General features: G+C 43.8%; 1 protein-coding gene across 1 annotated transcript; it reads right to left on the bottom strand.

The window, feature by feature from the left end:
* Nucleotides 1-442: 442 nt before the first annotated feature.
* LOC130298402 (uromodulin-like) lies at nucleotides 443-25,495 on the bottom strand. The gene is made up of 6 exons (XM_056551321.1): nucleotides 25,355-25,495; nucleotides 8,805-8,874; nucleotides 3,499-3,513; nucleotides 3,288-3,389; nucleotides 666-1,379; nucleotides 443-483 (listed from the first exon to the last, which is right to left on the bottom strand). Exons 1-6 carry the CDS (start codon nucleotides 25,493-25,495, stop codon nucleotides 443-445), a joined length of 1,083 nt encoding a protein of 360 aa, XP_056407296.1.
* Between the last annotated feature and the right edge of the window lie 2,478 nt (nucleotides 25,496-27,973).

Below are 27,973 nucleotides of genomic sequence, written 5' to 3' on the forward strand. Positions count from 1 at the left end.
AACTCACAACCGGATCATGGGAGTGAAAGACGTTCAAGTTTATTAAGATAAAGCAGCAATAACGCGTTTCAGGGTATACAAACCCCTTCTTCAGATTGGCACACAAAAAAATGGGTATGAAATGTTCAATAAAACCAATGGTTGTTGGTTATTGACTTTATTTAACATTTCATACCCATTTTTTTATGTTTGTTACTCTGACCCCTGACCCTGCCACCATTTTGATTTTCCATTACTGTGTGTATAAAAAGCCCATCGGTTTGGTGCACTGTATGAATCTGTCAATATGAAGAAGGGGTTTGTATACCCCAAAATGCGTTATTACTGCTTTATCTTAATAAACCTGAACTTTATTCCCTCCCATAATCCAGTTGTGTGTTTCTTCAGGACACCTGAGCGCCTGCACGAAGGTCACTTTCTTCTTGCTGTATACAGGAATAGGCTAGAGACACACGTCATCAATACCTGAGCGGAACACAGAACCTGGGGAACCATATAAAGATGAAAAGTGAACAATCCGCGGCAGAGCCGGCCAGGACAGTTAAAAGTTAGTTTACCGTGGAATACCCCATTAATGGGGGCATACTGTCCTAGAGGGCACCATGAGGTGTCCATTCCGTCCGGGACAAGTGCTCAGAGCAGGAACAGGTGGGATGAGATCTCACCTGTGCAGTAGACGTCAAACTTGAGCATTCCTGAGAACTTGTAGACGTAGTATCCTCTGGGGCAGGCCTTTACTGGAACTGTACCAGCATTTATGGTCCCAGTCAGAGTATTGCTGAGTAAGGTCATCCTCTGTATCCCATCCCCAATGTTTGGATGAGTTCCATTAATAGAATACGGTTCCAGCGACCCACATTGTAGAGGTGACACGGGTCCCACTTTCAAGCTGTTGGTACTTCTTCCAGTATACCGGAACCAGCCAAAATTGTATCTGTCAGTGCTGAATCTACCGAAGGAATTGGTCGAGGACAATCGGCTATCTCCATTCAGTATATCATACCAGTCACAGGGATCAGCACATTGATAACCGTTTTTGGTTTTTATGCAGTCCTGGTCCTTGGAACACGTAGCACCATTACAGAGGGCCGTGGGGCTGGCCAAACAGAGGTAAATGCCATTGCGGTTGATGCAGGTTTCTGTTGGGGAGCATTTGTTCAGGGTTGAGGAGGAACATTCATTGATGTCCACACATGACTTCCTGTTAACATCCCAGTTATACCCGGGAGGACAGCACTGGAATGTATCACAAAACGCCATCCTCGTACAGTCCTGCCCGTTACCAATGAAACCAGGCTTACAGGAGCAGATGACATAGCCGTTCTGTTGCACATAGTTAGCAGTTGTAGTAGAATTACAGAAGTTGTAGGATTTTGCATCTGTTTAAGGCAAGAAAAAATAATAATAATTTAGTAGAATAAAGAAAAACAAGGACATTGTGGAGGGAAACTAGGGGGAACTCTCTGGAACAGTGTTTCTCAAGAGCGGTCCTCAGGACCCCCCAACAGGTCATGTTTTCAGGATTTCCTTAGTCTTTCACGGGTGATATAACTGTGGTGATGCCTGATTCACTGACCATAATTATATAACCTGTGGAAGACTAAGGGGATCCAGAAAACATGATGATTCTGGAAGGGCACTAGACGAAGCATTTTGGAGGGACTCGATGGGACGCTCCAGATGAACTCTAGGTGAGATGCTTCAGAGGGACACCAGATGGGACGTTCTTAAGGGACACTACACGGGACATTCTTAAGGGACACTAGACGGGACGTTCTTAAGGGACACTAGACGGGACGTTCTTAAGGGACACTAGACGGGACGTTCTTAAGGGAAATAGCCAGGAAATTCTGAATGGACAGTAAGAAGGACATTCTGAAAGATCACCAAATGGGATGTTCTTAAAGGAAATCGGTCCTCAGTATCACCCGCACTAACCTGTCCACAGGCTTGTAGTGCGGTGATACAGATCAAAACGATACTTACTGTGTCCCGAACCGTCTAGCCATTCCGCCGTTATTTTGTGTTTTGTTCATATGTAAATGAGGTCCTTGGGAAATTAGTGGGACATTCTGGAGGAACACTAGGCAGGACACTCTGGAGGGACACTTGGTGGGACATTCTGGAGGGATACTAGGCAGGACACTCTGGAGGGACACTAGGTGGGATACTCTGGAGAGACACCAGGCGGGAAGCTTTAGAGGGACACTAGGCGGGACATTCTGGAGGAACACTAGGCAGGACACTCTGGAGGGACACTAGGTGGGATACTCTGGAGGGACACTAGGCAGGACACTCTGGAGGGACACTAGGTGGGATACTCTGGAGAGACACCAGGTGGGAAGCTTTAGAGGGACACTAGGCAGGACATTCTGGAGGAACACTAGGCGGGACACTGGAGGGACACTTGGTGGGACATTCTGGAGGGACACTAGGCAGGACACTCTGGAGGGACACTAGGTGGGATACTCTGGAGGGACACTAGGTGGGATACTCTGGAGAGACACCAGGCGGGAAGCTTTAGAGGGACACTAGGCGGGACATTCTGGAGGAACACTAGGTGGGACACTCTGGAGGGACACTAGATGGGATACTCTGGAGAGACACCAGGCAGGAAGCTTTAGAGGGACACTAGGCAGGACATTCTGGAGGAACACTAGGCAGGACACTCTGGAGGGACACTTGGTGGGACATTCTGGAGGGACACTAGGCAGGACACTCTGGAGGGACACTAGGTGGGATACTCTGGAGAGACACCAGGCAGGAAGCTTTAGAGGGACACTAGGCAGGACATTCTGGAGGAACACTAGGCAGGACACTCTGGAGGGACACTTGGTGGGACATTCTGGAGGGACACTAGGCAGGACACTCTGGAGGGACACTTGGTGGGACATTCTGGAGGGACACTAGGCAGGACACTCTGGAGGGACACTAGGTGGGATACTCTGGAGAGACACCAGGCAGGAAGCTTTAGAGGGACACTAGGTGGGACATTCTGGAGGAACACCAGGCGGGACGTTTTTAAGGGACATTAGATGTTCCTATGTATACAGTCAGGTAGTGCTCAGCCGTGTAAGTGATCTCACTAATAGTTGAAGAGCAATTTATGGATTGTAACTATACGATATGTAGAAGGCAGATCTTCCCCATTTGTGGTCAATGCTTACACAATCCGATCATTATGGCAGATATCTTCTATGGAGACACCACCCGATGGTAGGCATCTGAACATGTTGGGACGTTTCGGGGTCCTCCTCTTTCTCAGGCTTGAGTGTTCAGATGCCTACCTTCTCCACAGAAGATATCTGCCATTATGCTTGGACTATGTAAGGACTGACCACAAGTGGTGAAGATCTGACTTCTATATGTCATATAGTTACAGTCTTTGTCTATGTTGCACAAGTATTTTGATAAAAGTTTCAAAAAGCAATTCGTGAAGTTCCACAAGTTAAAGGGTAAAAAACATAAAAATGCTGCAGAAGCATAAAGATTACTTACCTGTCTGCCCCAGTTCTGAAACCAACAAAATCCATTTGTTTTGGGGGCCTTAGCCCTGCACTTTCTGGTTGTACTTCCTGGTTGAGCAGTTACTTGGTAATACAATTCCCAGACTGCATTGCTCTCCCTCAGCTTTTCATCACAGTTCTCCCACCCTGACTACTCCCCTCTCACAACAATTCTGTCAGTTCCCATCCCATATCTGCTGTAGAACATTCCATTTTACAGCAGACTATCGCACAATCAGAGAGGTTGCAGCTTCTGCTGTATTCATTTACTGCCTGCTCTTCTGCCTTTGACATTGCTTAGTAGTGTTGAGCGAGCTGAACTTTAAAATGTTTACAGATTTGGGCCAAAGCACATAAACACATGAAAAGCATGGCACTTTGGTGCCCAGAGGAAGAAAGAGGAGCAGGGGGCAGTGGCATGACATTAGGTTGACCAGCATATCACTGCATATCACAGGCTATCTCAATGATTTGCTGGTTTATGTGTCAATCAGCTCTAAAGGCCAATAGGAGACAGCAAGGGGCAGAGGAGTCTTACACAGCTAAAGGCTTACAAGCCGGTCCCAGTGCGCAGTCTGAACAGCAGACAAGGAGAGGTTAGGTCGCAAAAATACAGAGAAAGAGATAGAGATAGGCCAGACAGTGTATGTGAACAGGGGCCACAATCCTTAAAGGGGTTATCCAGGAAAAAAATTACTCCAGGAAGTTAAACAGATTTGTAAATTACTCTATTGAAAAATCTTAATCCGTTCAGTACTTATGAGCTGCTGAAGTTGAGTTGTTCTTTTCTGTCTAAGTGCTCTCTGACACCTGTCTTGGGAACTGTCCAGAGTAGAAGCAAATCCCCATAGCAAACCTCTTCTACTCCTTGCAGTTCCCGAGACCAGCAGAGATGTCAGCAGAGAGCACTGTTGCCAGACAGAAAAGAACTCAACTTCAGCAGCTGATAATTATTGGAAGGATTAAGATTTTTTAATAGAAGTAATTTACAAATCTGTTTAACTTTCTGGAGCCAGTTGATATAAAAAAAAAGTTTTTCCTGGAATACCCCTTTAAGACACAATCCTAATCCTTATCCAAATCCTATAAAGGTTCTACAAGAATCCACATCAAATAATTGATTATTCCCAGCATCTGTGTGTGGGCTGATCATTGGGGGACCTCCTGTGTATTCGTACACAAGCCTCAGTGTGTACCACAATGATCAGAACAAGTACTAAACAGAGCATAGCTGTGCTTCCATGCTAAGTGCCCTTACTGCAGCATAGCGCCTTCACCCACATATACAGGGATTAATCGCAAAAAACAGTATACCTACAGGTTGTAACATAGCAGCAGACTAAGAAGCATGTGCAAGTAAAACACAACAACCTGATAAAGACACTGTACGTTTATTTTCCTGGTGCCATGAAACACGCATTATATCTTCCTAGTTGTGTGGTAGGAGTGATGTAAAAACCACCTGCAAGTGACACGCATCTGCTCTGAGTGTTAGTGAATATTATTGGTTTCCTCAAACAAAATATTCAACAATCCCAAAGCAAAAGTCTGGTGAAGGAATTGTTGGTCCTAGATGCCCTGTTTCCTCATGTCTGTGTTTGCTCCCCTCCCTCCCTCTATTGCTACAAAGATGCCACGAGGAGGAGTTGTGTGACGGTCAGCCTTTGGAGCGTGTTGGAGGCTACTACAACTCTTACCAGTCAGTATTCTCCTGCTGTAGTCTACAGGTACTGAAAATCATGGAAGACCACGATATTCAGTCCATGCAAAAAATCTGACATGCTAAGAAAATGACCGGATTGTAGTCACTAGCTGATTTCGGTCAGGTCCGCAGCCCCATAATAGTTAATGGCTCCGTATCTGTCACTACCTGTCCGTGCACAGATATGATTTCAGGCGATTTGAGCTTCCCAAATCGTATCTGTGCATCAGAATGTCAAATGGTGGTGTGAAGCAGCATTACAGAGAGCCACTGCGTCTACCAATCCCTCCGTGTGCATTTTAACACCAGCAGGCATCTACCGACAACCAGGGAGGAGCCAGGGAGCTGCTGCAGACCCAACACCACACTGACCATGAGAGGACTACACAACTTCTTGTCCAGAGAGGTAGGAGTGGGCGAGTTGCTGAGACAACACCACACTGACAATGAGAAGACTACACAACTTCCAGGCAGGGTTAAAACACACAGAAGCATGCTGAAGCGCATACATTTAGTGAAAACATTATATTAGTAGGATATATATTAAATACAGTTATCTGATACCGGAATCCCCCTTTATCTATAGGAAAACACTAGACGGAACATTCTGGAGGACACATCCAGCGCAGATCAGATACTTACATGATATTAATGCTGAAAAGAGAGAAGAGAAGAATGAGGTTAGGTTACACCAGCAAAATACAACAAACCCCCATCCCTGAAATATTTTCTTATAATAGTAATATAATTATATAATCTTATATCAGTGATGTCATACAGGGGGCGGGGCTCTGATCACATGTCATATTACTATTATATCAGTTATGTCATACAGGGGGCGGAGCTGTGATCACATGTCATTATATTACTATTATATTATATCAGTGATGTCATACAGGGGGCGGGGCTGTGATCACATGTCATTATATTACTATTATATGATATCAGTGATGTCATAGAGGAGGCGGGGCTGTGATCACATGTCATTAAATTACTATTATATTTTATCAGTGATGTCATACAGGGGGCAGAGCTGTGATCACGTCATTATATTACTATTATATCAGTGATGTCACACAGGGGGCGGGGCTGTGATCACATGTCATTATATTACTATTATATTATATCAGTGATGTCATACAGAGGGCAGGGCTGTGATCACATGTCATTATATTACTATTATATTATATCAGTGATGTCACACAGGGGGCGGGGCTGTGATCACATGTCATTGTATTACTATTATATTATATCAGTGATGTCATACAGGGGGCGGGGCTATTATCACATGTCATTATATTACTATTATATTATATCAGTGATGTCATACAGGGGGCGGAGCTGTTATCACATGACATTATATTACTATTATATTATATCAGTGATGTCATACAGGAGGCGGGGCTGTGATCACATGTCATTATATTACTCTCATATTATATCAGTGATGTCATACAGGGGGCGGGGCTGTTATCACATGTCATTATATTACTCTCATATTATATCAGTGATGTCATACAGGGGGCGGAGCTGTGATCACATGTCATTATATTACTATTATATTATATCAGTGGTGTCATATAGGGGGCGGAGCTGTGATCATGTCATTATATTACTATTATGTTATATCAGTGATGTCATACAGGGGGCGGGGTTGTGATCACATATCATTATATTACTATTATATTATAACAGTGATGTCATACAGGGGGCGGGGCTGTGATCACATGTCATATTACTATTATATTATATCAGTGATGTCATACAGGGGGCAGGGATGAAATCACATGTCATTATATTACTATTATATTATATCAGTGATGTCATACAGGAGGCGGGGCTGTGATCACATGTCATTATATTACTATTATATCAGTGATGTCATACAGGGGGCAGGGCTGTGATCACATGTCATTATATAACTATTATATTATATCAGTGATGTCATACAGGGGGCGGGGCTGTGATCACATGTCATTATATTACTATTATATTATATCAGTGATATCATACAGGAGGCGGGGCTGTGATCACATGTCATTATATTACTCTCATATTATATATCAGTGATGTCATACAGGGGGAGGAGCTGTTATCACATGTCATTATATTACTAATATATTATATCAGTGATGTCATACAGGGGGCAGGGCTGTGATCACATGTCATTATATTACTATTATATTATATCAGTGATGTCATACAGGGGGCGGGGCTGTGATCACATGTCATTATATTACTATTATATTATATCAGTGATGTCATACAGGGGGCAGGGATGTAATCACATGTCATTATATTACTATTATATTATATCATTGATGTCATACAGGAGGCGGGGCTGTGATCACATGTCATTGTATTACTAATATATTATATCAGTGATGTCATACAGGGGGTGGGGCTGTGATCACATGTCATTATATAACTATTATATTATATCAGTGATGTCATACAGGGGGCAGGGCTGTGATCACATGTCATTATATTACTATTATATTATATCAGTGATGTCATACAGGGGGCGGGGCTGTGATCACATGTCATTATATTACTATTATATTATATCAGTGTTGTCATACAGGGGGCGGGCTGTGATCATATGTCATTGTATTACTATTATATTATATCAGTGATGTCATACACGGGGCGGAGCTGTGATCACATGTCATTATATTACTATTATATTATATCAGTGATGTCATACAGGGGGCAGGGCTGTGATCACATGTCATTATATTACTATTATATTATATCAGTGATGTCATGCAGGGGGCGGGGCTGTGATCACACGTCCTTGTATTACTATTATATTATATCAGTGATGTCATACAGGGGGCGGGGCTGTGATCACATGTCATTATATTACTATTATATTATATCAGTGATGTCATACAGGGGGCGGGGCTGTGATCACACGTCCTTGTATTACTATTATATTATATCAGTGATGTCATAGAGGGGGCGGGGCTGTGATCACATGTCATATTACTATTATATTATATCAGTGATGTCATACAGGGGGTGGGGCTGTGATCACATATCATTATATTATGTTGGTGGTGCCATACAGGGGGCGGGCTGTGATCACATATCATTATATTCCTATTATATTATATCAGTGATGTCATACAGGGGGCGGGCCTGTGATCACATGTCATTATATTACTATTATATTATATCAGTGATCTCATACAGGGGGCGGGGCTGTGATCACATGTCATTATATTATATCAGTGATGTCATACAGGGGGCGGGGCTGTGATCACATATCATTATATTACTATTATATTATATCAGTGATGTCATACAGGAGGCGGGGCTGTGATCACATGTCATTATATTACTAATATATTATATCAGTGATGTCATACAGGGGGCAGGGCTGTGATCACATGTCATTATATTACTTCAGTGATGTCATACAGGGGGCGGGGCTGTGATCACATGTCATTATATTACTATTGTATTATGTCAGGCGGGGCTGTTATTGCATATCATTACTTTATTATTATAATATTATACTGGTGATGTCTTAAAGGAGGCGGGGCTACCTCTCCTGTAGTATGAGGTGTGTGATATTTTGATTGACTTACTTTGACCATAGCAGAGATTTGAGCCGAGGGTCAGGATCAGAAGCCCACGTAGAACGTTCATTTTCGTTTTCTAGAAGGAAACAGAAATATTCTTCACATGAGACACATCCGGATGACATCCCTGCTGGACGGTTAGTGGCCCTATATATCTGCGGGGACCTCACTCAGCTATGGGGCTGTACTGGAGTTAGGCGTCATGTATAGATGTAGCAGAGCTGAGTTTGTCATGAGGCTTCTGTTACTGTGATGTTTTGTTTGGGGATTTGTCTCAGATGTTTCAGAGGATAAATAAATGATAATAATCTGTTGGTCGATTATATTTGGCTGCGTGACATTTCTGAAAAACATCTACGTAAAAGGTGACACAACTATGTAAAGTGTCACATAACTATTCTGTTGCATTCCTCATCTTGGTCTCTGCTGCATCTCCCCTTGGTGACTGGTTCTCTGCAGCCATTGTGCTTATAGGCACCACACCCCACACTGAAATGTCCCCCCGGTCTGCAGCACAATCTTAGAATGTTCTGTAACCACCATTATGTGGGAGCCTTGGAGGTCATCTACATATTGTCCTAGGTCTGTCAGTCCCACCCCAAGTTGGTATCTTGCTGGAGGGCTCAGCACGTGACTCTCGCATCTCACGTGAACTTATTGTCCCCAATATGTCACATGAAGCCTTGAGGAATTGAGGCTTTTAAAAAAAAATTTATTCAGAGTGAGAAACCATCGGCAATACAAATCAGGAAAATAAGCTTCTGTATATACAGAGTAGACATCTCCAGAAAAAAAGAAAATACAGAACAAATATATACAGATAGAAAATGGGCACAAAACAAAGTATTGGCGAAGTAGTCACCGAAAACAAAATCACATATTTCCACGGATGAAACCCCGTGAGGGTACTGCCGAATGTCTTCATAGCCAGATAACGTTAAGAACGGCAGTAACACAAAGAAAATTAAGAACAAGAACGGAGGGAGAACGACAGTGAAGGCGTGGAGCTGCTTCGTGGTCTTCCACACTTGGAAGGTTAGTTTAGGAGTCCACCATCAGAGTGCCCCTCCAGAAGAGGTCTCAGAGAAGGGACATGAACATACCTGGACAAAATTTGTTCAGCTCTCTGCAAGGGGTCCGATACCACCCAGTGCCTTATAAAACGTAGCTGGCCTGCAAGGTAATACAGGTGGAAGTCCAGCGAGGCCACTCCAGCTGCAAGTTTGGGATGTTAAAGTGTGGAAAGGTTAATCCTATGTCTATTGGGACCCCAAATAAATGGGGTTAACAGAGAGTGCAGGGTTTGGAAAAAGGACTTAGGGACCGAGGTAGGAGAGTGCACTGGGACATATAAACATTTGGGCAAAATAATAAATTTAATTAAATTAATACTGCCTGCTACAGCCAAGGGCAAAGCCTCCCACACCTTAAATTTTTGGTGGATATAGTGGAGTAAGATGTCAATATTAGGGAGGGGTCCATATTAATAAAGATTCCAAGATACTTAAACGTGGAGAGCACTGGAAGCCCACACATAACAGCCAGCCAGGGTTTGTCCAAAAAGGGTAAGACTACAGATTTAGACCAGTTAATGTAAAGGCCAGAAAAATACCCTAACGTATCCATCAACTGGACAGCGTAGGGCAAAGTAATTTCAGGTTTAGACATAAAATGAACAGTATCATCAGCATACAGACCAATACAACCCCCCCCCCCCCCCAATCCATTGAGGAACTGAGTCTTCTTCAGAATGCAGGGCTCATCCAGCAGAAGGTTAAAGAGGCTCCATGACCTGCGAATGGACAGAGTCTACCTGCTGGAGTATAGTGACAGCTGAATAGGGCAGCAGACAGCTTGGGGTCAGCTATTGGTGTTTGTTATGTGTAGTACCTTTAGTCCTTGTGGTTGTTACTCCAGTATACTTCATGTTAATGATAATGGTTGCTGTATGTGCCAGTGACCTCAAATGCCTCTGAGTGACAGGCCATCTATGTGGGTGGGTATCCATGAGGGGTGGTCATCTATGAGGATGGTTATCTATGAGGGTGATCAATTATATGGGGTTGGTTATCTATGATGGTGGTCATCTACGGGGTTGCAATCTCTGAGTGTGGTCATCTATGGAGTGGGCATCTATGGAGTTGATCTATGAGGGTGGTCATCTATGAGTTTGGTCATCTATGAGGGTGAGCGTCTATAAGGGGGACCATCTATGAGGGCAGGCAAATTTAAGCATGGGAATTTCTGGAGGTGGTAATCTATGAAGGTTGGTTTCTATGAGGGCGGTCCTCTATGAGGGTGAGCATCTATATGGGGTGAACATCTATGGCTCATCTATGAGTGTACTAATCTATGAGGGTGGTCATAAATGAGGGTGCTCGTCGATGGGGTGGTCATATATGAGGGTGGTCATCTATGGGGTAGTCATATATGGGGATGGTCATCTATGGGGTGGTCATATATGAGGGTGATCATCTGTGGGGTAGTCATATATTGGGGTGGTCATCTATGGGGTGGTCATCTATGGGGTGGTCATTTATGAGGGTGGTCATCTATGGGGTGGTCATCTCTGGGGTGGTCATCTATTAGGGTGGTCATCTATGAGGGTGGTCATATATTAGGGTGATCATCTATGGGGTGGTCTTATATTAGGGTGGTCATCTATGGGGTGGTTGTATATTAGGGAGGTCATATATGAGGGTGGTCATCTATGGTGTGGTCATCTATGAGGGTGGTCACCTATGGGGTGGTCACCTATGGGGTGGCCATATATGAGGATGGTCATCTATGAGGGTGGTCATCTATGGGGGTGGTCATATATGAGGGTGGTCATATATGAGGGTGGTCATCTATGGGGTGGTCATCTATATGGTGGTCATCTATGGGGTGGTCATCTATGGGGTGGTCATATATGAGGGTGGTCATCTATGGGGGTGGTCATATATGAGGGTGGTCATCTATGGGGTGGTCATCTATATGGTGGTCATCTATGGGGTGGTCATCTATGGGGTGGTCATCTATATGGTGTTCATCTATGGGGTGGTCATCTATGGGGTGGTCATCTATTGGGTGGCCATCTAAGGGGGGGTCATCTTTATTGTGGTCATCTATATTGTGGTCATCTATGGGTGGCCATCTAAGGGGTGGTCATCTATATGGTGGTCATCTATGGGATGGTCATCTATGGCGTGGTCATCTATATGGTGGCCATCTATGGGGTGGTCATCTATGGGGTGGTCATCTATGTGGTGGTCATCTATGGGGTGGTCATCTATGGGGTGGTCATCTATGGGGTGGTCATCTATATGGTGGTCATCTACGGGGTGGTCATCTATAGGGTGGTCATCTATATGGTGGCCATCTATAGGGTGGCCATCTATAGGGTGGTCATCTATATGGTGGCCATCTATAGGGTGGTCATCTATATGGTGGCCATCTATGGGGTGGTCATCCATATGGTGGTCATCTATGGGGTGGTCATCTATGAGGGTGGTCATATATTAGGGTGATCATCTATGGGGTGGTCTTATATTAGGGTGGTCATCTATGGGGTGGTTGTATATTAGGGAGGTCATATATGAGGGTGGTCATCTATGGTGTGGTCATCTATGAGGGTGGTCACCTATGGGGTGGTCACCTATGGGGTGGCCATATATGAGGATGGTCATCTATGAGGGTGGTCATCTATGGGGGTGGTCATATATGAGGGTGGTCATATATGAGGGTGGTCATCTATGGGGTGGTCATCTATATGGTGGTCATCTATGGGGTGGTCATCTATTAGGGTGGTCATCTATGAGGGTGGTCATATATTAGGGTGATCATCTATGGGGTGGTCTTATATTAGGGTGGTCATCTATGGGGTGGTTGTATATTAGGGAGGTCATATATGAGGGTGGTCATCTATGGTGTGGTCATCTATGAGGGTGGTCACCTATGGGGTGGTCACCTATGGGGTGGCCATATATGAGGATGGTCATCTATGAGGGTGGTCATCTATGGGGGTGGTCATATATGAGGGTGGTCATATATGAGGGTGGTCATCTATGGGGTGGTCATCTATATGGTGGTCATCTATGGGGTGGTCATCTATGGGGTGGTCATATATGAGGGTGGTCCTCTATGGGGGTGGTCATATATGAGGGTGGTCATCTATGGGGTGGTCATCTATATGGTGGTCATCTATGGGGTGGTCATCTATGGGGTGGTCATCTATATGGTGTTCATCTATGGGGTGGTCATCTATAGGGTGGTCATCTATGGGGTGGTCATCTATTGGGTGGCCATCTAAGGGGGGGTCATCTATATTGTGGTCATCTATATTGTGGTCATCTATGGGTGGCCATCTAAGGGGTGGTCATCTATATGGTGGTCATCTATGGGGTGGTCATCTATGGCGTGGTCATCTATATGGTGGCCATCTATGGGGTGGTCATCTATGGGGTGGTCATCTATGTGGTGGTCATCTATGGGGTGGTCATCTATGGGGTGGTCATCTATGGGGTGGTCATCTATATGGTGGTCATCTACGGGGTGGTCATCTATAGGGTGGTCATCTATATGGTGGCCATCTATAGGGTGGCCATCTATAGGGTGGTCATCTATATGGTGGCCATCTATGGGGTGGTCATCTATATGGTGGCCATCTATGGGGTGGTCATCTATATGGTGTTCATCTATGGGGTGGTTATCCATGCACATACCCCACTCTGTAGGACTGGTTATTATCAAACAGAGAAGATCTCTTGTACGATATTTGTTCTCCTCACAAGTGAATAGGAAAGAAATTCTAGAGAAGATTCTAAATGTCCATGAACCCAACAAACAGGTTCTGGAGACCTAAAAACCGTATAATCCCCTCATCCCCTGAGGACATAACAGCAGAGATCACACTAAGCCGAGCGCTGACATACAACATCCGTCCAACGTTCTCTGTGTTATATCTGTCGTCTTATTTACAATATACAGTCACCCACGATCTGTAGGTTCATTCTCACGGCAGAATTACCAAAACATTGTGCTTAATGGTGGAATAAAACTACAGAGAAACGAAGAAGACGGCAGCGTCATGTATTCAGAAGAGCATCAGCCGCAGGGAGCATTATTCCTCACCATACAGAACATTCCGCCTCTGTCAGGTACCTTCTTAGCTGATGCTCTTCTGTGTATAAGATGGAGATGCATTCTATTTCTTGTTGGGACCTACGAGCATCTTACTACACGATTGTCATCTCATATCTATCTATCTATCTATCTATCTATCTACCTACCTATCCATCCATCCATCCATCCATCCAGACCCTCCTGGCTGCCCCCCTCCCTCGGGTCCATATTTTTTGCCTTATAGATTTTCTTCTAGATTCCTTCTCACCTCCCCATGTCCTCCTCTGTTTTTGCCGGGATTTAGGGACCTAGTGTCCTGCTAGCTGGGACTTTATTTTCCTGCGCTGACAGCTCCCACATCTTATCTCTCCCCATGTCCTACCTTCATGTCCTCCTCATGTGACCTCGGGCCTGGTATTATAGCTCCTCAGGTCTCCGCTAGTATTTATACTTTAGTACCAGTCGCTGCGCCTCCCATCCCTCACCTACGTTTCTTCTACAGTTATGTTGCTCAGGGACCTGGAGGGTTTAGTGTACGTCACAGGATTTTCATAAATTTCAGGCATATTTCTACTGCACATCCTCCTAAACCCTGACCAAGCCCTGTTAGGGACACCAGTTCACATTCACCAGTTTGAAGCTTCCTTCTAATCATGACCTGGAAGCCTCTGTGCCATGATCTAGAAGATTCTTTATGTCATGATCTGGAGGCTTCCCTGTGCCATCATGGCGGCTACTGGGTGTAAGTCAGAGTACCTGTTCACTTTGTGACGCCAGGACACAGTTTTTCCGATTCACGGTCCGAAGGTGGGGAGACAGCTTCTCCTGGGCCAGACACAATGGCCCTCATTTACTAAGAGTGGAGTGTCGGTTTGTGTTTCATTTTTGTGTTTCCAACCTTTTTTTCCCTTGGCATTTACTAATCTGTCGCACTTTTCCCGATATGTTTAGTCGCAGGGAAAAATTCTGTTGCACGGTAAAATCTGTTGCATCCATAAGGCTAAGTTTCTTCTCGTTTTTTATTTTTTATTTTTTTTTTTTTGGGGGGGGGGGGGGGGGGAAACGCCAAGAAAAACATGTGGGTTTTAACTTTGGCATTTTTGCCGGCTGGATTTATTTTTTTTTGGACTTTAGCGATACAAAAAAGTGATGGAGATCCCTTTGTTAATAAAATTTCGTAAGGTACCATTAAAAAAAAAAAAAAAAAACATACAGTAGCGAAGGAAAAAAAATTGTATCTAACGAAATTTAGCTTTTTTATTACAAAATTTTTATAAATTTTTAAACAGGAATCAATTTATGTGTGCGGACGGAGCAATATAAATGTATAAATAATAAAAATGTAGTGGGTGTGTTTTTCACTTTTTTTTTAACGTAGTACTACTAGTCCCAACATGGAACACACTGTTCCATGATGGGAGTAGTAGTACCTGTACTTATTGACAGATCGCCCCGGGTTCTGTTGCGATCCTCCTGTATAATGTATAGATGCGCCGTTCTCCTATGGTCCCCTGCACTGCCGTTTATATACACCTATTCATATTTCCCGCAGAGAGCTGTGATTGGCCGGATGGTTGTAGCCAATCAAAACTCTGTTGGAAATATGAATAGGAGTATATATATATATATATATATATATATATATATATACGACACAGCAGGGGAACATAAATAGAGCGGCCACATCTATACATTATACAGGAGGATCACAGCAGGTGTCAGGAGTTATATATACAGGGAACCCTATGCGTTTTTTTTTTATGAAAAAAAAAACACATAGGGTTCCCTGTATATTCAGTATGAAGTTACCAGGGTGGGTGAGGACCATTGTTACTGGCCCTCCCCAGCCTAAATAATGCCAGCCTGTTACCGCCTAGGCCCAGGAGCGCCATTTTTGACGCTCCGGGCCTGTTGGTACTGGCTCTTCCCAGCACCCCTGTGGCGGTGGGTATTGGGGTAATATTTGGGGGTTAGCGCCAGCTGTTTTTGGGGCTAACGCTAAGCCCTGGCTTAGTAATGGATTTAGTCTATTAGACAGCCTCCATTACTAAGCTCGAAAATTCAATAAAAAAAAAAACCACAACACATTGGAAAAATTATTTTATTTAAAAAAACCACTCCCCCACAGCCCTCGTTAACCATTTTATAAAAAAAAATCCAGTTCATCCGTTGTAATCCATCGAATCCGCCATAATCCTCTGCATACACGGATCTGAAACGAGAAGGATAAAAAAAGAAAAAAATGGGTTCGGACATTTTTTGCGCTCTCCGCAGGGGAGAGCGCCCATAATGCAATGTCTTCCCAAACAAGGAGCCTCCAATTGGTGCAAAACTAGCAACAGCTGGAGCCTCCCTGTCTGGGAAGACACTGGCAGAAGGGTCTGTTCACATTATACAAAACGGACAATGTGAACAGAACCTCAGACCCTTAGCAGCCTGGCTCCCATCTTTAGCTCCCCCCCTAATGACGTCATCACGAGGGGGCGGAGCTATACGGACCCAGCCGGGACTTGAGAGAAGTGAGCGGACTTCGTCTTCTGTATACACTATATACAGCTATCTATAGATAACTGTATATATTGTATACTGCCCAAAGGGTTAACCTACACTGTCCAGCAATGTAAGTTAATGCTTTCCTTGCTGGGCTGGCGCATAGTGCACAGCTCAGCAAGGGGTTAAGTGAGCCAGCAATGTGTATACTGTATATACACTGCAGGCTCACTGTAAGTTCTTGCTGGGCAGTAGATATAGGATGTATACCTACGGCTCAGCGTCAGCTGTTCTCCTGGCTCTGTAGCCGTGAGCACAGCTGAGTCCCAACATTCACATCAGGAGGATCGCAGCGGGTGTCAGGAGGAGTGACATCTGCTGTGATCTGTCCCTTACTGCAGGTACTACTACTCCCAACGTGGAACACACTCTGCTCCATGCTGGGAGCTGTAGTACCTGCATTAATAGCGAGATCGCAGTAAGTGTGACTTCAGACACCTGCTGTGATCCTCCGGTATAATGTATAGATGCGGCCGCCGCTCTTCTATGGTCCCCTGCACTGCCGTATATATACACATTCATATTTCCCGCAGAGTTGTGATTGGCTGGAACCATCTGTGATTGTGCAGGGACCATAGAAGAGCAGCTGCATCTATACATTATACAGGAGGATCGCAACAGTGTGTTCCATGTAAAAAAAAGTGAGAAACACACACACTACATTTTTATTATTGTCGGCTACATTTTTCTTGCCCTGCCCGTCCACATAAATTGATCCCGGTTTTAAAATTAATAAACATTTTGTAATTAAAAAAGAAAAATTTTGTTAAGCAAAATTTTTTCCATCACTACTGTATCTTTTTTATATTCATTTTTTTTTCTTTCAATAGTTTTTTTAATTGAATTTTACCAAAATAGAAAAACAAACATGTATAAAGGACAGGCGCAGTTGTCAACCTATTATTTTACAACAAAAACAGCGAACAATTGTTTACTGCATATAGGAAGACGATTGTCCATTCAATCTTACATATAAGACCAAAAGGAAAACTGAAATAAAAGACTAAAGTAAAACAAATAAAAATAAAGGAAATATAACATCTCCGAGATGGTACCCTACAAAATTTTAATAAAAAAGTTATCCCCAACACTTTTTGAATCGCTAAAGTCCAAAAAAAAAAAAAAAAGAGTTGAAAAGACTTGCTAAAGCTAAAATGTTGCTTAATAATTGAATTGAATTAAAAATTACAAGTAAGAATCGCTTCAAAAAGACGAGGCAGGCGAAGCAACAAACAGCCGGAGAATTTACTCCACTTCCTGAAACTTCATACAGGCTTTAAAGTGTCGGGTTTTGTTCTAAAAAAATTCACATGATTTTTGGAGTGATTTTCAGAACAGACGAGTGATTTTGGATGAAATGTAGGGGACACGCCCCTTTTCCCAAAAACAACGCGCATTTTGTTTTTTTTCACTCCAGAGTGATTCATATTCTGTTGGGTTTTTTCTGTCACAGATTGGCCCTCATTTACTAGGAGTGTTTTGTAGGTTTCTTTGTGAGTTTTAATTCCCTACAATTTATTTTCCACGGTATTTACTAAGGTTTCCCTACATTTTCCACTTTCCCTATACTTTGCTTTTTTTTACACCCGCTCTGATCTGTTGGGTTTTCCTCATCTGAGATCCACCACATTTTATGTGGAAACCTTAGTAAATATGTTGTTTTTTGTGTGAAAATGTCGGGAACACGCCCCTTTTCGGAGACCACGCCCCCTTCCTGGCAGCCATGCCCCCTTTTCAGGTTTTCTTAGCAAAATGGAGAGTTAGTCGGGGTTTTTTCAATTCTGGCACAGACAGAATTTCTGGCACAATGCGACAGAATCTGGCGCACAACCCGACAAAACATGTCGGGTTTGCAATAGTAAATGAGGGCCAAAATGTTCTTCCCGTTGTCGGTCACCATGGTTCCCATTTCCAATTTTTGTGGAGTAAGCCATGCTCTGATATCTTTACGAATGACTTTTAGCAGTTCCTCTCCTGTGTGACTCTTTTCGCCAAGGCAAACCATGTGAAGAACAGCGCGACACCGCCGTGCCCTGCACACATGGTATGCTGGAGGGGCACTGAGACTTGTCTGGGCAGTGGAGGCTGAGGACACGGTGGAGGATGAGAAGGCAGAGTCACACACTGACACAGGACTAACTGCCTGGGAGCGTGGAGGAGGAAGTGGCATGACCTGTCCAAATTGCTGTTGTATGAGGAGAAAAAAGAGACCAGGGAGGGCGCCTCGTGTGATACCGTTGGGTGGTTGAGGGAAAAAGAAGGGAAGTAGGTGCGGGGCTTGCAGGCCCCTTAGGTAGTAACTGCTCACCTTAGAGCAAGTATTAAACTTGCATATCAACCCAATGCACGGGTTACAAAATAGCCGGAACCGCTGCTGAGGCTGAGGTAACAGTTGAGGTAAAAAACATCTCCTGGAGAGAGTAGGTGATCATAAAAGAGCAAAAAAGACCTCGCAAATGGCGCTGCTGGTTCCGTGGAGATGTAGTATACTGATCTGAAGAAGGGGGTGGCTCCCCCTCAACGCGTAATCTCAACTTGTATCGCTTTTTTATTGCTTTTATTGGTTTTATTAATTTGCAATAAAATCCACAAGCTTTTACAATATTCCACCTTGGATTTTGGTTTATTCCTAAATCTCCACGGAACCAGCAGCGCCATTTGCGAGGTCTTTTTTGCTCTTTTATGATCACCTAAGTTGGTGTTGTGGCTGTGCAGGAACCACATTCACCCAGTGGGCTGTAAAAGACAAGTATTGTCTCTGACCGTAGTTACAGCTCCACACGTCGGCGCTGCCGTGAACTTTGGTACACACCGACAGGCTCAAGGACTGGCCCACCTTCTCTTCCACAAAATTGGGCAGGGCTGGTACTGCCTTCTTCGCAAAGAAATGACAGCTTGGGACTCTCCACCTAGACTTGGAAAGGGAGGGACTGCAACACCAGCAACTTGGACAGGAGCACATTCAACTTCTGTGCTGTTGGATGAGTGGGCGCATACTGTTGTCTCTTGGACATGGCTTCGCGGATGGATTGTTGGCGGAATGGCTGACTAAAAGTAGGAGGAGCATCTGATGCAACAGAAGGAGGGTTTGACACACAGCTCCCTTCGGCTGAGGTGGTGGAGCCTTGGCTGGCTGAAAGAGGGAGCGGACTGCCACTGGGTGATGCGGCAGCCTTGACCACTACTTCGGAGCCACGGTTCTCCCAGGCCGCTTTATGGTGGCGAAGCATGTGTTGACGCAGGGCCGTGGTGCCGACATTGGGACCCTGGCCACGCTTCACCTTCTGCCGACATATCTTGCTTGTGGCTACGTGAACCTCCTCCGGATGCTTGATGAAAAACTGCAACACCGTTGAGTGGCTGATTTTCCCACCAACAGTCCGCACTGATTGACTGCTACTGGCACCGTCTCCAGGAACTCCTGTTCCACTACCTCCCAGGAAGGTAGGCTGCTGTGAAGCAGGTGGTCTCCCCGTGCATGTTTGGCTCCAAAATTTCCACTTCTGCCACCATGCTGCCTGCCAACCATGCTACCGCCTTGCTGGCTCAGCTGCTGCCTCACGGGCAACCTGCAACCCTCTTCTCCTGATGATGATGAAGCCCCTTCTGCACCCGGCTCCCAATTGCGATCGGCTTCATTATCATCAACAGGTGTGTGCACGTCACTGATGTCCTCCCCAGGTTCCCCAACAGTGCTTCAGAACCCTGAACGCTCGCAACCCCACCTCCCACGTCACTCTCCGCATCACTACTTGGCCGCCTAGCGAAGGAAGCGGCGAATGTCTCCTGCCCTTCTTGGCTGTCCAGTAGCTGCTGACTGTCCTCCATTAGATCGTCCTCAGTAAATAGTGGAGCTGAACCCACAGCATAAGATACTTCTGTAGGAGAGGGAACAGAATTGGACAAAGGCAATGGGAGGACAGAGAATGCTCCCGGGCCATGCCCACTGAGGGTTGTGTCTGAGGAACCCACCGACTGTTGACTGGGGGTGTCAGATGTCACTTGTGATGATGTGGATGACCGTGCTAACGAACTGATGACGGCAGATGGGTTGCTGGTCGAGACACGACCGCTGGCTGATAACGGGAGCTCAGGCCTCTCGCTGCGACTCCTGCTGCCACTCGTCCCTAGTCTGCTGCGACCTCTGCCTGATTAATTTTAGGCCACTGCCACTCCTCTGTGCACGTCCTGGCACTTCTCTACATGACATACTTATTTACCAGCTGAGTGCATATATGTCACACTTTTGAGAGGAGGACAATACGCTCCACTACAAACCGTATAAGGCTACAAAAACAAGTCTGTAGCTTTGGCTGGCCTTTCACAGTAACTAGGCCCAAATTAGTATAACAGGAAAATATATAAAGGACACCACATAGGTGTACGTAAAGTTTCAACTTATGAGAGGAGGACTATTCACTCCCTTACAAACTGTATAAAGCTACAGAAACAAGTGGGTAGCTTTGGCTGGCTTTTCACAGTAACTAGGCCCAAAAAAATTTCAGGAAAAAAAAAACCTACTCCATGTAGGTGTACGTACAGTTTACACTTATGGGAGCTGGACAACACGCTCCGCTTAAAACTGTATAAGGCTACAGAAACAAGGGCCTTTCACAGTAACTAGGCCAAAATTAGTTTTTCAGGAAAAAAAAAAAAAAAACGTACACCACCTATGTACGTACAGGTTACACTTGTTCCGCTATGCAACCTGTATTAGGCAGTGTAATCAGGTGACTATGGCTTTTCGTGCTCACTCTACCTGGCCCATTAGCTTTACAGTTGTTGTACACCCAAATGCAGCAGTACAGAATCACTGTGTAGCAGAGCCCAGTACAGAATTATTAGGGCCTAATAGCAGGAGACAATGGCTTTAAGTGCTCTGCCTAACTGGCCCTATAAGCTTTTGAGTTTCTGTACACCCCCTGCAGCAGTGCAGTCGCTCTCTCTCTTTCTCTCTCAGTAATTTTATGCAATGATTTGGGCTTGTGGTGAATCGCTGCTGTTTTTCTGTGCAACGTACACTCTGCTCTATCTACCCCTGAAATGAAACACTCTCTCTGAAATAAAACGCTGGAGTGACTGGCCGCAAGATGGCTGCCGATTATATAGGGCCGTGACATCACCGGGGTAACTGGCTGCTGATAGGCTGCATGCTGCGTGTGATTCAGGGTCATCCCACCTACTTCCCTTCCCACCTTCCCAGCGTTCTTGCCCCATGTCCTCACATGTGGATCCCCCATATTAGATGCCCTGGAGTCTGGACGGCACTAAATGGAGTTTAATGAAGCGATTTGTGCAATAGAATCTTGGTGATATTCGGATTCGTTGCGAAGCAAATTTTTCCTGAAATTCGTAACAAATTCGGATTCATCAGATTCGATTCGCTCATCTCTACATGTAATATTCTCCTATCACCTATTAAAAAAAGTGTAAATAAATGTAAAAAAAGTTTATAAACTAATTTATGTAAATAAGGCACTTTTCTTATAAAATTTTAAATTATGTAAAAAAAATATGTAAATGATGTTAACAATTTTGTAAAAAACAAACAACTCCAAACTATTAAAATATAACATTAATTAAACTGCATGGTCAATGGCGTATAGTTAAAAAAAAACTATGCCCAGAATTGGTCACTTCACATACTACAAAAAAAAATAAAAAAATAAAAAAAAATGATTACAAATTATGAAAAAGTCTAAATAAAACAAGAAAGGTACTGATAAAAATACAGATCACAGAGCAAAAAATGATACAGCTGCGTATTCGGAAAAATAAGAGTTATAGACGGTCAGAAAAGGAGGGTTTTAAGCATACTGATTTCCATACAAAAAGTTTTGTTATAGTTTTTTTTAAAAGTGGTAAAATAACATAAAACCTATATAAATTGGTAAAATAACATAAAACCTATATAAATTGGTAAAATAACATAAAACCTATATAAATTGGTAAAATAACATAAAACCTATATAAATTGATAAAATAAAATAAAACCTATATAAATTGGTAAAATAACATAAAACCTATATAAATTGGTAAAATAACATAAAAACTATATAAATTGATAAAATAACATAAAACCAATATAATTTGGTAAAATAACATAAAACCTATATAAATTGATAAAATAACATAAAACCTATATAAATTGGTAAAATAACATAAAACCTATATAATTTGGTAAAATAACATAAAAAAATATATAAATTGATAAAATAACATAAAACCAATATAAATTGGTAAAATAACATAAAACCTATATAAATTGGTAAAATAACATAAAACCTATATAAATTGGTAAAATAACATAAAAACTATATAAATTGATAAAATAACATAAAACCTATATAAGTTGGTAAAATAACATAAACCTATATAAATTGATAAAATAACATAAAACCTATATAAATTGGTAAAATAACATAAAACCTATATAAATTGGTAAAATAACATAAAATTTATATAAATTGGTAAAATAACATAAAACCTATATAAATTGGTAAAATAACATAAAACCTATATAAATTGGTAAAATAACATAAAACCTATAAAATTGATAAAATAACATAAAACCTATATAAATTGGTAAAATAACATAAAACCTATATAAATTGGTAAAATAACATAAAACCTATATAAATTGGTAAAATAACATAAAATTTATATAAATTGGTAAAATAACATAAAACCTATATAAATTGGTAAAATAACATAAAACCTATATAAATTGGTAAAATAACATAAAACCTATATAAATTGATAAAATAACATAAAACCTATATAAATTGGTAAAATAACATAAAACCTATATAAATTGGTAAAATAACATAAAACCTATATAAATTGATATTGCTGTAATCATATGGACCTACAGGATAAAGATAATGTCGTTTTTACTGAAAAGTACAGTGCGTAAAAACGAAAGCCCCCAAAACGGTGTTTTTATTTTCACGTTTGCCCCACGAATAATGTTTTTGGTTTTTTTCACTATAGATTTAGTAGTAAAAAGAGTGATGTAATTTCAAAGTACAAGTCTTACATGGGTCTGTGGGTGAAAAACTTAAAGGGGTACTGCGGTGCTCCAGCGTTCTGAATATTTTGTAAACGGCTATCCGGTGGTGGCTGAAGCAGTCTGCGCTGCCGGATAGCCGGTTATGCGTTGGCCCCGACATACAAAAGCATCGTATGGTGATGCCGCCTCTGAGAGTGATCATATGCTGAAATGATCGTATGTCGGGGCCATCATAGGTCGGGGGGTCACTGTATATACATGGTATGTCGGAGCCATCATAGGTCGGGGGTCACTGTATATATATGGTATGTCGGGGCCATCGTAGGTCGGGGGGTCACTGTATATATATGATATGTCGGGGCCATCGTAGGTCGGGGGGTCACTGTATATATATGGTATTTCGGGGCCATCATAGGTCGGGGGGTCACTGTATATACATGGTATGTCGGGGCCATCGTAGGTCGGGGGGTCACTGTATATATATGGTATTTCGGGGCCATCATAGGTCGGGGGGTCACTGTATATACATGGTATGTCGGGGCCATCGTAGGTCGGGGGGTCACTGTATACATGCTTGGCAGTCTTAGTCCTGAGTGCCTCACTCCCCCACCCGACCTCCGAGGCGGCCGTCTATACAGGATGACACAGATAGACATACCCGGCATGTAGGACTGGCCAGACCTGACCTGGATCGAGTCCCCTTGTAGCCCTTCCCAAATAATGACACGACAACTTTTTGACTTCTGAATGGGTGGGTGTAAGCCACAGCATTTAAATATAAATAACACCAAATAAGGACTTTTGCGGTATGCTCCCCCGCCTCGCTGTGACCTGTGACTGGATACGCACTGGAAAACAAGAATAAAACTGCACAACAAGGGCAGAAAATTCAAGCAGCAACAGGGAGGGATGGTGGGACAACTTCCGGGACCCAAGACGGGGTGGAATGGCGGCAAACTACTGGCAGAGCAATATAAGGTACGGGGGAGTGGCCAAAAAGTGCGGGAGATCCAGCTCCCTATGGACAGGCTGAATGGAGATGAGGAGGGGGCCATGACCAAGGAATACTGGGGCCGACAATAATCTACGTGCGGCCCAGTCAGTGGAATTTTATTATCTTTACGGCGTTAAACTCTGCTGCTTCTTCTAATCTTAGTTTTTGTCCAGGCCCCTGACTACAGGCCCCCCCCAGTCCTGTTCTGATGGGGGCCCGAGCGTACATTACAACTAAAAATAACCAGGTGCAGGCAGTGGCGGGCCCCTCCTCTGGTCTGGGCCCTCATTGTTGCAGCTTACAGGGAAACTACAAAGGGAACCAGGACCAATTCTGTTCTCCAGAACACTTTACAGCCCGGAGCCACAACGAATTGGCTGCTTGGATTATCTACAGAGACTCTCAATAAACTTTACCCCTGTTTGCGAGTTTTTGGACTACGCACCATCATGTGTCCATCCCCAGACCCCTCACCCAGTGTCAGGGGCGTAGCTAGAAATCACAGGGCCCCCATAGAAAAAATTGTCCTCCCCTACCCCTTGTCGACCCGCTTCCCCAATCCCTGACGAACCCCTTACCCGGCCTCAACCGCACAAAGATAATAATGACTTACAGGCAGGGCCGGACTGGGGCCAAAAATAGGCTTTTTATATTAAGCAGCCCATTTTTATGGTGGGGTCCGACTGCTTAGACCCCCACCATTCACATTGGTTTAAGAGGCTCTCCAGCTGTTATAAAGCTACAACTCCAATTGTGTCTGGAGATCCTCAGGCATTATGGAAGTTGTTTTGCAACAGCTGGAGAGCCACAGATTGGGTCAGACAGAACACACAGTGATATCAGTGACCTGAGTGATGTCTTCTCTGTTGTCTTCTCTTTCTCATCTTGTCCGGGCACCAGGTCTTCCTCCAGCTCCATTTTCTCTGTTGTCTTCTCTTTCTCATCTTGTCCGGGCACCAGGTCTTCCTCCAGCTCCATCTTCTCTGATGTCTTCTCTTTCTCATCTTGTCCGGGCACCAGGTCTTCCTCCAGCTCCATCTTCTCTGCAGAGTCTGACGGACGGACATCATTGATTCCTCAGCTTGTAAGCAGATCCTCATCCTCTATAAAAAGACATTAATCATTATTATCCTGCCAAATACTGTGCCCCCTGAATATAATACTGCCAACCACTGTACCCCTGAATATAATACTGCCACACACTGTACTCTCTGAATATAATACTGCCAGAAACTGTGCCCCCTGAATATAATACTGCCAGAAACTGTGCCCCCTGAACATAATACTGCCACATACTGTACTCCCTGAATATAATACTGCCAGAAACTGTGCCCCCTGAATATAATACTGCCAGAAACTGTGCCCCCTGAATATAATACTGCCAGAAACTGTGCCCCCTGAATATAATACTGCCACACATTGTACCCCCTGAATATAATACTGCCAGAAACTGTACCCCCTGAATATAATACTGCCAACCACTGTACCCCCTGAATATAATACTGCCAAATACTGTGTCCCCTGAATATAATATTGCCATCCACTGTACCCTTGAATATAATACTGCCAAATACTGTGTCCCCTGAATATAATATTGCCCTCCACTGTACCCTTGAATATAAGACTGCCAGAAACTGTACCCCCTGAATATAATACTGCCAGAAACTGTGCCCCCTGAATATAATACTGCCAGAAACTGTGCCCCCTGAATATAATACTGCCAGAAACTGTGCCCCCTGAATACCCACTGTATCCTCTAAATATATTATTGCCACACACTGTACCCCCTGAATATAATACTGCCACACACTGTACCCTCTAAATATATTATTGCTACACACTGTACCCCCTGAATATAATACTACCCCCACTGTACCCTCTAAATATATTATTGCTACACACTGTACCCCCTGAATATAATACTGCCAACCAGTGTACCCCCTTAATATAATACTGCTACACACTGTACCCCCTGAATATAATACTGCCACACACTGTACCCTCTAAATATATTAGTGCTACACTCTGTTCCCCCTGAATATAATACTACCACCCACTGTACCCTCTAAATATATTATTGCTACACACTGTACCCCCTGAATATAATACTGCCAACCAGTGTATCCCCTGAATATAATACTGCTACACACTGTACCCCCTGAATATAATACTGCCAACCAGTGTACCCCCGGAATATAATACTGCTACACACTGTACCCCCTGAATATAATACTGCTACACACTGTACCCCCTGAATATAATCCTGACAACCAGTGTACCCTCTAAATATATTATTGCTACACACTGTACCCCTGAATATAATACTGCCAACCAGTGTACCCCCTGAATATAATACTGCCACACACTGTACCCTCTAAATATATTATTGCTACACTCTGTTCCCCCTGAATATAATACTACCACCCACTGTACCCTCTAAATATATTATTGCTACACACTGTACCCCCTGAATATAATACTGCCACCCACTGTACGTTCTAAATATATTATTGCTACACACTGTGCCCCCTGAATATAATACTACCACCCACTGTACCCTCTAAATATATTATTGCTACACACTGTACCCCCTGAATATAATACTGCCAACCAGTGTATCCCCTGAATATAATATTGCTACACACTGTACCCCCTGAATATAATACTGCCAACCAGTGTACCCCCTGAATATAATACTGCTACACACTGTACCCGCTGAATATAATACTGCTACACACTGTACCCCTGAATATAATACTGCCAACCAGTGTACCCCCTGAATATATTATTGCTACACACTGTACCCCCTGAATATAATATTGCCAACCAATGTACCCCCTGAATATAATACTGCCAAACACTGTACCCTCTAAATATATTATTGCTACACACTGTACCCCCTGAATATATTACTGCCAACCAGTGTACCCCTTGAATATAATACTGCTACACACTGTAACCCCTGAGTAAAATACTACCACAAACTGTATCCTCAGAATAAAACCCTGCCACACACTGTACCCATAATAATAATACTGTCACACAGTGTTTCTCCATAGTCCAGGTAAATCCCACCCGTGCACTGTCCTCCTCCAGACCCATCTATCCTCATCCAGGCTTCTGTCACTCCCCCCCCCCCAAGACCCCTACGTCTTTACCCAAGTAATTACCTCATACACCGCCACCCTCGACCCCCTGGCCAGTGGCGTTGCGACCCGGGTGCGGGGGGTGCGGCCCGCACCGGGTGACACCAACCTAATGGGGTGACACCAAGACGCTCCGCAGAACCCCCCCTCCCCAGCTACACAGACACCCCCCCATCTTTGACACCCACCCCCTCTCCCCCTGCGCTGTGTGTGCGGTGCGCCCGTCCGTCAGCAACCCCCCTCTTTCACCTTCACTGTGCGCCCGTCCGTCATCCCCCCCCTCACCTTCACCAGCACTGTGCCCGTCCTCCGCTCCCACGTCTGCGCCGGCCTGACGTCACACCGCATGGCCGCGCAGGAGGACGTGAGT

Source organism: Hyla sarda (assembly GCF_029499605.1).
Source record: "Hyla sarda isolate aHylSar1 chromosome 2 unlocalized genomic scaffold, aHylSar1.hap1 SUPER_2_unloc_7, whole genome shotgun sequence".
NCBI lineage: Eukaryota > Metazoa > Chordata > Amphibia > Anura > Hylidae > Hyla > Hyla sarda.

Excerpts from the sequence above, each read along its gene's own strand:
- LOC130298402 (XM_056551321.1), bottom strand. The coding sequence starts at position 25,495 with ATGGAGCTGGAGGAAGACCTGGTGCCCGGACAAGATGAGAAAGAGAAG. Across the intron at positions 8,875-25,354 it reads TGGAGCTGGAGGAAGACCTG|AAAACGAAAATGAACGTTCT; the intron begins GTGCCCGGACAA and ends GTTTCCTTCTAG. Across the intron at positions 1,380-3,287 it reads AGATATCTTCTGTGGAGAAG|ATGCAAAATCCTACAACTTC; the intron begins GTAGGCATCTGA and ends TGCCTTAAACAG.